The following is a 13,374-nucleotide window of genomic DNA, read 5'->3' on the forward strand; positions in this document are numbered from 1 at the left end:
CGGCGCAAATGAAGAAGAATGATGTGTGTTGGAAAAAATGGAGAATCGTTTAGATCGAATATAGGTAACCGGGTAGGTAGGTGGACGTTCTGGGATCCGTCGCAAGGTTATGCATGCGTGTGTGAGTCTTTCTTTTCCGTTGGGCGGTTGCGTTGGGTAACAGGCAAGGGTAGGAAGGTCGCGATGTACCGTGATGTCACTAACTTTTGTAATCCACAGCGTCAAACGATCACAGAAATTCTTTTCCCAAAAGACTCCGTATTCGAGTCTCTCGACCATTTGTAAGCATTTGAATATTAACGAGAATTAATTTACTATTTCTTGTCACTCTGCAACCATTTTTCAATCGTTGTTCAATTCAATTATTTAGTCATTACCGATCATTATTCCGTTCAATTGAACTCTGTGATCGTCTGAATGGGCAAAACGCATCTCTGGACCATCTATCGCGTTCCGTGGTACGCTAGATGGGGAGAGATGCTGAGCTCGAAGACTTCGCGTCGAAGAGGACCGCCGACCGTCACGCCACACAATAATGCATGCCCTCCTCCAACCTCCCTCCCAATTTCGATTTGTAATCTGAGAAGAACAATCCGCATAGCAATGTATCTAATTCGAAAAGATGCAGATGCGGATTGGGTTTCTACAGAATTTTTCGGGGCAAGTCCCAGGTAATACAAATTTTTTGACAGTTTATTCTGTCGCGCCTTATTGCGCGTAGAATAATCAAGAAAATTGGACGCAGCCTTTTGCGCGTAAATTACTAACGGGAATCGGACACGTTTTTTTACGCGTCGATTTTGCAAACAGTATATAAAAGAGTTACGCACTCGAGATGTGCTGATCTTTCAGCTCATGGGTCAATTTTTTGACGAATTTTAAGGTTTTCAAGTTCCACGCCGCCTTTTGCGCGTGGACTTGATACTTCTTACTTATACGAGAAAGCGCGGCATTCGAAAGCCGGCGCTCAACGCGCAGGAACAAAAATCTCGGTAGTATATACTGATAGTGTAGAATTTTGGCGTAAGTATTTATGAAATATATCTGAAATGTACAGAAATAGTCGTTTCACTGATCGTATTATTTTCTATTTCAGGGCAACAAAACTTTGCGCAGAAAGTAATGTCGATTCAAAAAGTTTAGAATGTTTTTGATACATCAATAGAATGAATATTAAAGCGAATATTATGTTGGACTCGACCCATTTTTGGTCAGTGGATGAACTTATGTGATTGTGCTAACCACACCTTCGTCTGTTTCAGCTAACGAAATCTTTGTTTGTTTCAGGTAATCAGACTTTCTGTCCTCTTCAGCTAATCAAACTTTTTGTCTGTTTCAGGTAATTGAATCTTTTGTCTGTTTCAGATAATCAAACCTTTTATCTGTTTCAAATAATCAAACCTTCTGTCTGTTTCAGATAATCATTCAGCTAATCAAATTTTCTGTCTCTTTCAGCCGATCAAGCTTTTTATCCGTTTTAGCCAATCAAATTTTTTGTTTGTTTCAGCTAACCAAACTTTTTGTCTATTTCAGCTAATCAAACGTTTTGTCTATTTCAGGTAATCAGACTTTGTCTCTTTCAGCCAATCGAACTTTTTGTCTAATTCACAAGTTAATTAAACCTTTTGCTTGTTTCAGCTAATCGAATCTTTTGTATGTTTCAGCTAATTAAACTTTCTGTCTCTTTCAGCTAATCAAACGTTTTATCTGTTTCAGCTAATCAAACCTCTTGCCTGTTTCAGCTAATCAAACCTTTTGTCTGTTTCAGATAATTATACTTTCTGTCTCTTTCGGCTAATTAAGCTTTTTGTCCGTTTCAGTTAATCAAACCTTTTGCTTGTTTCAGCTAATCGAACCTTTTGTATGTTTCAGCTAATTAAACTTTCTGTCTCTTTCAGCTAATCAAACGTTTTATCTGTTTCAGCTAAACAAACCTCTTGCCTGTTTCAGCTAATGAAACCTTTTGTCTGTTTCAGATAATCATACTTTCTGTCTCTTTCGGCTAATTAAGCTTTTTGTCCGTTTCAGTTAATCAAACCTTTTGTCTGTTTCAGCTAATCAAATATTTTGACTGTTTTAACTAATCAATTTGTCTCTTATTCGTTAATTATATTTTTCACTTATCTAAGCTAAGTATATTTCTGTTTATATCGAAATATGTCACTAATTTTATTTTCATCTGTTCCACGTAAGTGAGGTTAATTGACTGTTTAGGTCTGGTTCAAGGTCAGTCATCTTTTCACCGATACATAGATTTAGCGATGTATATAGTTTATTTTTTAATGGTTTTACAGTCTTTTATTGCGCTCGTTTTAGTGTCATAGTTTTTTTTCTCGAGTCGCCCATAGGTCATGTTCGGTTTGTATTTCACTGTATAATTATATAGCACTGTCGTATTTTGGTGGTTGTGTTTATCCTACTCCGATTTGTTTCCATTTCTTCAAAGATTTCTGCTTAGTCTTCCGATAGGTAAATGCCAGCGTCTTACGGCGATTCGTATTTTCGATCTTGGTTTAGTTGTGAATTGTTTTGCGTATTCACCAAGTTCTCCATTTTAGTGATTATCTTATACATCATAAGAAAAAAAACCGTGCCCGAACATCCAAATACAATCACCGTTCGCTTACAAGATAAAAACTATCACCCTTCATCTATAATTAAAACAGCCAACTTTCATCTACAATTAAAACAGTCATCTTCGATCGATAATAAATAGTCAGCTGGTCATATTAACTGAAAAATTTCGAACAAACTCCGAATATCCGCGAATACAAATTGATTGGGAAAAACAATTTACCGTAGTTAACATGTGAAAAAAAGATATTTGCAATTTTTCGAAGAATGTAAGATCGATCTTGCAAGTATTCTCCGTGGAGTAGGCCTACTGGGGATACCACGTAAAAAAAAAACGCGCCGGGTGCTCTACCGCTTGCGGTGGTGTGGAAACGAGCATAAGCGAACTTATTTTCATTTGTCAAATACTAACATATTGTAGTTTTTCAAATGACAATTTTATTCTTGTATAAATTTAGCTTATTGTCAATAAGATTCGTGCTTCGGTTATGTGTAACGCATGTGGAATTGTAATACCTTCGGATTTCGCTAGTTTAGTGAGAGTGAATTCCACGTAAATATATTTTTCTTTTTGATAAATTTCGTTTCTTAATTAAAGTCAACAAAGTGCACATACCTTTGGCAATTCCGACATCTTTCTCCCCGGCTTGACCTTTCGCAGTCGACACAGGTTGTTGACATAAAACACTATAATTGCATACCAAATGAGCACGTCTCCCATAACAAACGATAAAGAACAAAATATTGAAGCTCATTCAAAACCGGTCACTAAAAATGACAACAAGAACGATGTTCAAATTTTGTACGTTCGAGATACGGGTGATCCGTCTAGCACAGTAAGAAATTTACTCCCGTCTTCTCTTTTGAATCTATATTCTTGAAAATTATTTAAAAATTTTGATGACAAATTTGTATACCCGCTTGATTTTTATATAACTTAACTGAATCAACTGTTAAATACTTTGTTCAAAAAATCATTACACTTACATACATAAAAAGAAAGGCAACTAATATGATAACCTGCATTTTAAAATATTACCAATTGATTTTAGAACCAATCAAAAGTCACAAAAGAAATGCTTTGTCAAATTATAGATATAAATTTATGACCTTCGACAAGAATGAAGTGATCCGTTAAGAACGCAAATCACAGATCAGTTGAATTAAAAAATATGACTATTTGAGTGGGAAAAATTTTCAACGGGTGATTATTGTTACTTACAACATAATTGTGAATAAAATAGTGTGTACAAAAGGTCGTACTAAGTAAGATAATACGTAATACGCGTATGCTATAAATATTCATCTTATAAATTGCAAATACGCCGTGAAAGTTGCGAAGGCCGGACTTCCATCCAGAAGATGCATTCGTAAAACGCAAAAAAAAAAAAAAATGATGCGTCAATAACTAAACGTTTTACGCATACGTTGGCTGCCTCGTCACCAATTCCAACGACCAGTACACGCATTGTTGAATAGCGATCTTCGCAGGAAGAGTATCGCTTGGAATTTAATGGACCTATGTATATTTCTCCAAAACGGACAATCAGCCCACCACCGGAAACCAATGCTGTTCCAATAACTCATCAACGATGCATATTTCTTGGATAATTATGAAGCAATTACATGAATTACTGACAAGTTCCTTGTAATTTTAACATGTATAATGTAAATCATTAACGGTCTAACAATGTCTCTTATACAATTTGTAAAATTCTTCTACCTAAGTCTGCAAAATTTATAAATTCTGTTTGCGGAAATCTGTAGAAATTCTTCGGTAGAACAGAATCTTGTCTCAGAAAAGACTAGTGGATTGTTGGAAGCAGAATACTTAAAACTTTCGGAAGGTCTTACAACCTTTAATCTGTATTTTTTTAACAAAGATATCGTAGATAATTGATGAGAATTTGATTATAAAGAATCCAGAAAATCCATCTTTAGGTAATATCAGTATTTAGCTTCTGATATCCGATATATAGTATCATTACACAATTGTATCCTCTGGGTAATATTATTATTAGGGGTTACCGAAAAAGTGCTGAAATTCCGAATAAAACAGTATTGACTTTGTCGGGAACACATATTCTCAAACTCGAAGTTCCTAACAATCAACACGGACACTGCCATAAATGTATAATAAAGTGGACAGGTATGAGTAATTATAATCTTAGCCACTCGATAATAAATTTCTGAACAATCTTGTGTTGGGGGGGTCAGCGTACAGAGCCGCAAACGCTTTCAGCTTTTGGATTTGTTCAACTGAATTCGTATAATGGCGCGCTTGTAGATAAAGAAGACTGGTAAGGGCCTCTACATCCTCTCGAGAGATTTCGGCGCCAACAAAACGCGGGTAAAATCTTGCTCCCCAGTCCCGGTGTTTAATGTCTGTCTTGCCGGCTTGTTGTGGGTTGTAACTTTACTGTAGACTGTGTTGCGGGTCTTTTCACCAAGTACATTCGTTTTTAATAGTTTCAAAGTTGATCGAAGAGGAGCTAAAAATGTTCGAGGCACGTTTGGTTCAGAGTGCGATATTGAAGAAGGTTTTGGAGGCGATAAAGGACCTCCTAACCGAAGCCACCTTCGACTGTTCCGATTCGGGAATTCAGTTGCAGGCTATGGACAATGCTCACGTTTCTTTGGTGTCTTTGAATCTGCGAAGCGATGGCTTCGACAAATATAGATGCGACAGAAATTTATCGATGGGCATGAATCTGGGCAAGTAAGTTGCTTCATCAAACTGGTCGCCCGTTCTTTTGAGAGGTTATACACACAGTGCCGATACTAAAATTTTAAACGCGGCTGCTTTGTTCTCAGCCTTGAAAAGAGTAATCTGCAATTCTTAGCAATTACATCGTATATTAACAAGAAAAATGACAACACTGGCAATATAATATCGTTTGTGCGTCACTTGCTTGTATTTTTTGGGTAACAGTAATGATGATAACTCATGAGTGAATGCAAATTTCGTTCACACCTTATTTGCCCTTTGTCTTGAATCGTCATCTTATTAATACTTGATAGCTGATCAACGTGAATATCAGTTTTGTTACTAAACATTATGAATCACTGTTTTACAACATGTCGTCCCTGTTACATATCGAGTCGTACTAATTCAATGATTTGAACCCAAAATATTATAATTTTCAGCATGACAAAAATTATGAAATGTGCTGGAGCAGAAGATACTGTTACGATGAAAGCTCAGGATAATGCTGATGTGGTTGCATTTATGTTTGAATCCAAAAATCAGGAAAAAGTTTCAGATTATGAAATGAAACTTATGAATCTAGATCAGGAACATCTTGGTATTCCAGTAAGTTCCTGTTCTTGAAGTAGTAATAACTGATTAGGAATACGAATTCTGCAATATTTTTGTTGGAAAGATTCATTCATGTTTTATCAATTCAGCGAAAGAAGACCCAAACTTCTCAATGCAAAACTATTTGGTCCATTTTTGACATATTTGATTCAAGCAACGAAACAAATGTTTGTGTCCAAACCGTTTTGAGTTTTTTGAAATTCATGTGTAACATAAACAGTTGAATTCTGAAACTGTAAAATGCTCGGTACATTAATAAATACAATGTGAGCTATCTCAATTATAAGAAAACCTATTTTGCACAGAATTAGGGAAAGACTATAATCCTTGATCCTTGAGTATTGTTATTAGTGATAATGTGTAGGTGAAGATAGGTGCAGAGTGTATCAACAATCATATTTTTTTTCTTCAGGAAACTGACTATTCTTGTATCGTTAAAATGCCTTCCCAAGAATTTGCACGTATATGCAGAGATCTGAGCCAGTTTGGTGAATCCATGGCTATTTCTTGTACCAAGGAAGGTGTGAAGTTTAGTTCAGCTGGTGATATTGGTTCAGGTATACAAATGAACTATCATTACACTGTAAATTTAGATAAATACATTCATGATAATAATACCTCAATTAAATGATAAAAAAAATTTGTGCAACATCTAAGAACTTAAATTTTGTCGATCATATTTGACAAAGCACAAGATTTACCATGCTTTATTTTTCAACTATCTATTGACCTTTGTTGCTTCCTTTCACTACCAGGGAGATTAATCGCCGACATATTTAACACTTTGCCATCCGGCGACAGCACAGTGGTGACGTGCGCAAACTGGTGGCCAACGACCGGCGACACCACAGTGGTGTTGTGAGCACAGTACCGCTCTGGGTCGGTGACGACACTTTAGTGTATTTAGCTTTCTGCTGGTATTTTGTTTCGGTAACAATAAGTTACACAAGTGATCAAACTTTTTATTTGTATAAGTTCTTGTGCCCTTTCATAATGGCAGACGAAAGAGACGATGCAAATATTTACGACGAATGCGCGGACGATTTGTCTGACGTTCCGGATGACTTGGCCGATTGGGAAGACATTGAAAATGAGAACTAACGACGAAATTAGTAAAACTTAACAATTTATAATCTCCCGATAATGTCAAGAACGGCCGGTGACAAGTCAAGTGATCCGAATAAGCGCTGCCGGCGCCAGGCGAATAAATATTTACGAATCGTGCGGACGGCAAAGTGTTAATATAGTGACATCTCTACAATTTTGAAATCGTCAGTTTATTATCAGTTGAATTCAGCCAAACGATTTTGCTCTTATGTTGTATTGTTAATGAATCAAAATCTCAATGTCAATGCACATAAGTCAGGTTATCACAAGCATGTAGCTATGATAGTATGAATGTAATAGTCGAGGCAGTGGTTTCTCTACTTCTAGTGGTATTTGTTTTATTATTTCAGCCAACATCAAATTAGCTCAAACTGCAAATGTGGACGCTGAAGAGGAAGCTGTGGTCATAGAAATGCAGGAGCCAGTATCATTAACGTTTGCTTGCCGGTATTTGAACAGTTTTACAAAAGCAACACCCCTTTCTGCTCAAGTTCAACTTTCAATGTCTGCCGATGTCCCGCTGGTTGTTGAATACAAAATTGGGGAACTTGGACACATCAGATATTATTTGGCACCTAAAATCGAAGACGAAGACAACTAAGGACAGGATCTGGTATTCGTGTTGTTATACCGCTCATTTTTGTTACTGTACAAAACTGGAACACTGCAAAACATGGTGTGTTCTGAGATGAACCCTATCATTGTGCCTTGATGTTGGAGAAATGATCCATGTGAGCAGTCGAAGAATTAGTCACTGGATATTTTAATAAATTCCTTATTTTTCATCGTCATAGAGCGATTTCCAACTTTTATACATTCTGTAACTAATATCTATAACCAATACTAGATGACAATATGAAGTACTTCTCAACGAAATGAGTTAATCAAGCTGACTGATATTTCGAAGGTAATTTATTAGCAAAATGTACAGTTAAAATTATTTGGCTGGCCACAATGTTAATGTGATGAGGAGTTGGCTCTAAAATCTGCAATAGAATAGCGTGATCACATGGATTAATTTAACGTTGAGTTACTTTGCAATGTACATTGAACAGCTTCTGTCATAAGCCGTGCTTGTTTCGAAAGTATTGCGTTTGTAGCATAAGAGGAGAACCAAATATATTTCCGAAATTTTTGATACATTTTGTGACTCTTAATTCCATAACCTAGCCTAATTGAAGTTTAAAATTTAATTAATATATTTCTTAATTCGTAAATCTATCCAAGCTACGGTAATATAAAAATACATAATTAGCTTACGAATTGCCTAGAAGTATATAATTAAATCTTAAGTCATTTGGATCTTGAATTAGTATTTAGTAGTTAAATATCGATCATTAGAAGGTAAATAATGGCTAGAAATATTATACACTCAATTACTCAGGTCAAGATGTTTATAAGATAATAGTTCACTCATTATTTCTCGTACATTCATTAATTATTATTACTATTATTATTATTATTTTTATTATTACCCTTTACTTCAGTAAATTCTTTTACAATAATTTTTGCAAAAATCGAAATAGCAACAAAATGTAATACTTTGGCAATATTTGTCAGCCTCTTTGGTTAAAAAGCCCTGGTATTGCTTTGTCGTCTACTATTTTGCAACTACATGTTAATATTTTTTTTTTTTTCCGATTTTAGTTTTGCTTTTTTGTAGTGGATTTTTACTTTAACTATATTTATATATCCATCTTATACCTAATATTTGATTCACTGTAGAGACGTTTTTATAGATGCAAGTTACACAGGACTTGGCAAATGTCAAAACTGCAAGTGGAAACTTTGTTTCTATAACTTGGAGTAACAGGTGTATGCATGATATTATGTAAGTTTGACAAGTCTACTCAATCGTCATGCACATTTTAGACGAGTAAATTTTAAATAGAAAATGGAACATTCCGTATGACCGACGAATGCTATGATTATTTCTATCTTTCGTTTTTGACACGTCTCATAAAATTGGATCTTGTAGTTTTGCATACGTATAGGGTCATTCATTTATTGCTGAACTTGAGGACCACTACCGCCGCAGTTCTACCTGGCACTCGCATCAGGGGTCCTCTCTCACCCGGGTCGACATTCAGCAATGAATGTATTTCAGTGGCTCTGCTATTCATAACTGACAGCAGCGTTACAAAGCCTAGCCACATGATGGTATGCAAAAGCAAAGAAAAAAAAGGAAAACAACTTAAGTATTCTTATTACCATTACTGCCATATAAGCTAGGGTGTACAAACTTATCATGAAGCGTTCGCAGATGTCTTAGTAAATTACTTTTAACATTAAAACCTTTCTTGCAGTATGAACATAGAAACGGCTTTTCACCAGTGTGTGTTCTCTGATGAATAACCATTGATGCATGGCTGGGAAATACTTTTTGGCAGATGTTACATAATTTTTGATGGCTGTGAACTCTTTTTGGTTTTGGAGGCGCTGAATTATTCATGAGCGCGAGTTGTTCTTCGGTATGTTCTGTTTGTATGTGTCGCACCCATTCTTGAGGAGTAGGATACATGTTACCACATAGGTCACATTTTAGAGGTGGAAAATCTTTACTATCGTCATCGGTGTCACCCTGCATTTGAAGAAATATTTCATGAGTGATTGGGGACTAGTTGCATGGTAAGACACGGTCTTCAAAGAAATGTGTAATTCTACATGCAGCCATTTCTCATTGTCAAACAAGTGGCATATAAGGATTCAATGCAAATGAAATGGAGTTACCTTTCGTTTTCTTCTTCTATTTTCCGTCATATCGGCATGGGTAAATTCTATGTGTCGAACCCAATCAGATGGTCTGTTAAATGTTTGGCTACACATGTCGCAAGTCAGAGGCGTATATTCCTCTTCTTCCATTTCTCCTTCTTCATCAGCACTGTGTACAATCTCCTATCGAACAACAATTTAACATTATTATTATTATTGGATTATTAGGTAATACTGTGTATAAGTTGAGTCTAAATTTGGCAAGTGATATTCAGTATCACAGACTTAAGACTTACACTCAGCTCTATATGGTACAATATGATTAAGGTACGAATGCATACTCGTAGATGGTAGAATATGAATACGAGACATAATCATAATAACGTCAACATACTGGTTTGATGTCCATTTCATGATCAATTGTCAAGGTTTCAGACGGATCAATGGTCTCCTCCCAGTCGATTGGCTCGTCTTTGACCAAAAGTTCAAGATTCAACTCGTCCTGATCCTGAAAAATTGATAAATTATTCTACAGGCTATTAACGTTTGGCATATAACATGATGTCATAGCATTCAAAGAGTGTTGGATGCTGAAGGAATACCAAGAGAATAAGCAGTTATGAAATATAACACAGTTTCATATTTATAGGTCTGTGAAATAGTTCAATAAGAACAATCATTATTTTCCACGGTTGTTTGTTTGTACTGGATTAGAAGCAGTCAGTGGTTACATTGCTAAACTCAACGACTTGTTCTTCATATAAAAGTTATATACAAACAATAATATTATCATATCATACATTGTCACCAGCTTCGCTTCTTGTCCTATTGGATTCAGTTTCGCTATTGACACTTTTTCTTTTTTTGGCATTGGCTTCAGGATTACCGTTCGTTTTACTTTCATCTTCATTCTTCTTTCCTTCGTGGACTTTAGTACTCTCGGGGTCTTTTACATTCTCATCATTTTTTTCCACAAGTTTGCCATCGGATGATTTTGGGGTGGGGACGGTACTCTGAGTTATTACCGGCTGCTGAACATTTTCAATAATTTTCTCAGGCATCGGTTGGACCAATTTAATTTTCTGAATCTGTCCAGCGAGAGGGGCTGCTTCCTTTTTATCACGTTCGACTTTTTGACTGTTTGATTGAATATTCTCCTTCTTACTACCATTATTCGATCTCCATAATCCACGAACTCTAAGTATATCACCTGCTTTCAGAACTCCTTCTAACTGGTCATTAGTAACCGTCGCTTCACCGCTGTACATGTACTGGATCAAGATCTTCAATGTCCGATACCCAATTTCAGTGGGCAGCACCTATTGAATCCGATAAAATTTTTAATTCAAGATATGGTTGTCCATAAAAATTGGTAGTATAGAAAAACAGCTCCGGTATGATTAACAATTAATATCATTTTGCCTTGAAGCTTACCACAATAATAGGTGCGTTAGTGTTTGCGCCAAAATGACAAGTTTGAAATATGTGACTTAGGTAAGATGAACAGGCTGCAAGAACAAAACGATGAGCCGCAACATGCCTGCCACAAGAAGTTGCTAACAAAACGTCGGCGAATGATTCGGAGTGGAGTAGCGTTGCCACGGAGCTGTGAAGATGAGCTCCATAGCTGTGCCACTTCAACTGATAATTCTCTGACGCAGCAACAGCCATGTTTTCTGAAAATAATAACTGACTTATAAAAACTGAAAAATTTTCATAATCACAGGACAAATGGAAAATTTAACTGCATACATCGGATGAGTGCAAACTCACGTCACGACCAATATTTACAGATACACTATACTTTACTATACGACATGAAAGGGGGATTTTCAGCAATTAGTGACTTACGATAATGGAATTACTTAATTACTTTGTAACCCCAAAATAGCATTTAATTCGAAACTTGTGAAGGCTAGGAAAATCAGGGTTTTGTCTGGAAAACTTACAGGTGAGTAATTAAAATAACTAAAGGTAAAAAAATACGTCGATAGGAGCAACCGCCTAGAAGATCCTCTTAAAGCACCTCCGATTTTGTAACAACTCATTTCGTCTTTTTTGGGGTTAAACAGCTTCACGTTTGTGATGGTACTTTTATCGCTTGCACATGAATCAAGTCTTTTAGTCAGTAAAAATGTGAGTCTTTCTGTTTTTGCGAAAATAGTACGTTCGTCAACAGCAAAACCGCGCAAACTATGCCTGGAAATCAGTGTAACGTCCAAGATGCTGTTTAAATGCCCGTAACATAAGTGAATAAAAAATTCCGAAAAATTATTCAAACTGTTTTTCGTTGGAGATTCTCAGAATACCTAATATTGTTAATTGGTGAATTCGCGTATGGGTATTGGGATGTATTCGACAATATCGTTCTACAATGTATCAAGTACTACAATGCCTATTCGTAAACAATCGCATCATATCGTAGGCGGACGTTATTGAAACAATAAATTGCATCATTGTTATCGATCAGGCTTTTGCACGATTTGCTGAGTATTACAGTTCAAAATCACGTCTGACAGCAGATTATCTATCCAAGAAACACAATTCAAAGTTTAAAATAATTCTTAAATCAGATCGAGATGATTCTATAATTATGTAGCGGAATAATGAAAGGGATGACTGCAAATCACTGCAACGTGGTTGTAGTGCAATAATAAATTGTTGATTTTCAAAAATTAAATCAACAAGCTTATAAAAACTGAGACTGTTGCAGCTAAATTGAAATTAGGTTCATCGGTTAAGATCTTCGGTATTGATCTATAAAAGACAGTTTACTTATCGTTAGTTTGGATGAAAAATAAATAACGAGACGGAAAATATTCGAAATAGGAAGGATGCAAAGTGCCAAAATGTAATTGATCGTGGCCACGAATCGCGGATTTTAAATAGCGTAAAAGAAAAAAACGTTCCGACTTTGAAAATTATTAACAACGAAGTGACGTCCGATGCATAATTATACTTGAAAATAGTTTGTTGAAACAAGCGTGTAAGTTTATGCGAAGAATAGAGGCGCGGATAATTGTCCTCATTTGACGACCCGTAGACGACGAACGACACTTTGCACGAACGAAGGAAAAGGAATAACGGAGGCAAAACCTTGTACTGCATATTCGGAACATTAACGAGGAGATCTTGGCAGAGTTATTTACGACAAACTAGAAGCATTACAATTACCTGACATTCAAAGAAGGAGAGAAACACTGTTAGCGATGGTAAAACGCGAAATGCTTCGATGTTTTTCACGTATTTCTCGGACCCGATGTTTTGAAAGGCGCTTCACAGACGGGGCACAGGGCAGATATGAACATCGAAGCTCCGCGTAGGGGTCTAAAAATCGATATTTCGGTCTTTGCTCCATCCGTTGTCGTCGGTGTATTCGGGTAGGGTGCCCCACAACGTGCATCATCGATTTTCTCAGCTACCAATCGCACGCATTCATTTATCGTATCGATCCCCCGAGCTGATTTCAGCGTTTGCGTCCGTCCATCCGCACCCGTCTAGGCGAGCGAGGATTCATACCTACCACCCATTACTGGCTAGGTATAACGTAAGCGCTACAAGTGAATCTGCAAAACCGAACCGGCTCATTGATCTATTCTATCTTTACGTAATATCTGCACTCACACTTCACCACGATCCCGGCCTTTCAACCCTGCCCGTAT

The 13,374-nt window shown here is 36.5% G+C and overlaps 2 protein-coding genes across 2 annotated transcripts; one reads left to right on the plus strand and one right to left on the minus strand.

The window, feature by feature from the left end:
- Positions 1 to 2,928: 2,928 nt before the first annotated feature.
- On the plus strand, positions 2,929 to 8,142 carry LOC107224372 (proliferating cell nuclear antigen). The gene is made up of 4 exons (XM_015664396.2): positions 2,929 to 5,293; positions 5,722 to 5,887; positions 6,306 to 6,450; positions 7,351 to 8,142. The coding sequence occupies exons 1-4, from the start codon at positions 5,073 to 5,075 to the stop codon at positions 7,599 to 7,601; spliced, it is 783 nt and encodes a 260-aa protein (XP_015519882.1). The 5' UTR covers positions 2,929 to 5,072; the 3' UTR covers positions 7,602 to 8,142.
- Positions 8,143 to 8,580: 438 nt separating this feature from the next.
- On the minus strand, positions 8,581 to 13,108 carry LOC107224368 (zinc finger protein 37 homolog). The gene is made up of 6 exons (XM_046729922.1): positions 12,887 to 13,108; positions 11,147 to 11,388; positions 10,513 to 11,031; positions 10,107 to 10,214; positions 9,731 to 9,895; positions 8,581 to 9,581 (listed from the first exon to the last, which is right to left on the minus strand). Exons 1-6 carry the CDS (start codon positions 12,891 to 12,893, stop codon positions 9,195 to 9,197), a joined length of 1,428 nt encoding a protein of 475 aa, XP_046585878.1. The 5' UTR covers positions 12,894 to 13,108; the 3' UTR covers positions 8,581 to 9,194.
- Between the last annotated feature and the right edge of the window lie 266 nt (positions 13,109 to 13,374).

This window comes from Neodiprion lecontei, chromosome 1, assembly GCF_021901455.1.
Source record: "Neodiprion lecontei isolate iyNeoLeco1 chromosome 1, iyNeoLeco1.1, whole genome shotgun sequence".
Taxonomy (NCBI): domain Eukaryota; kingdom Metazoa; phylum Arthropoda; class Insecta; order Hymenoptera; family Diprionidae; genus Neodiprion; species Neodiprion lecontei.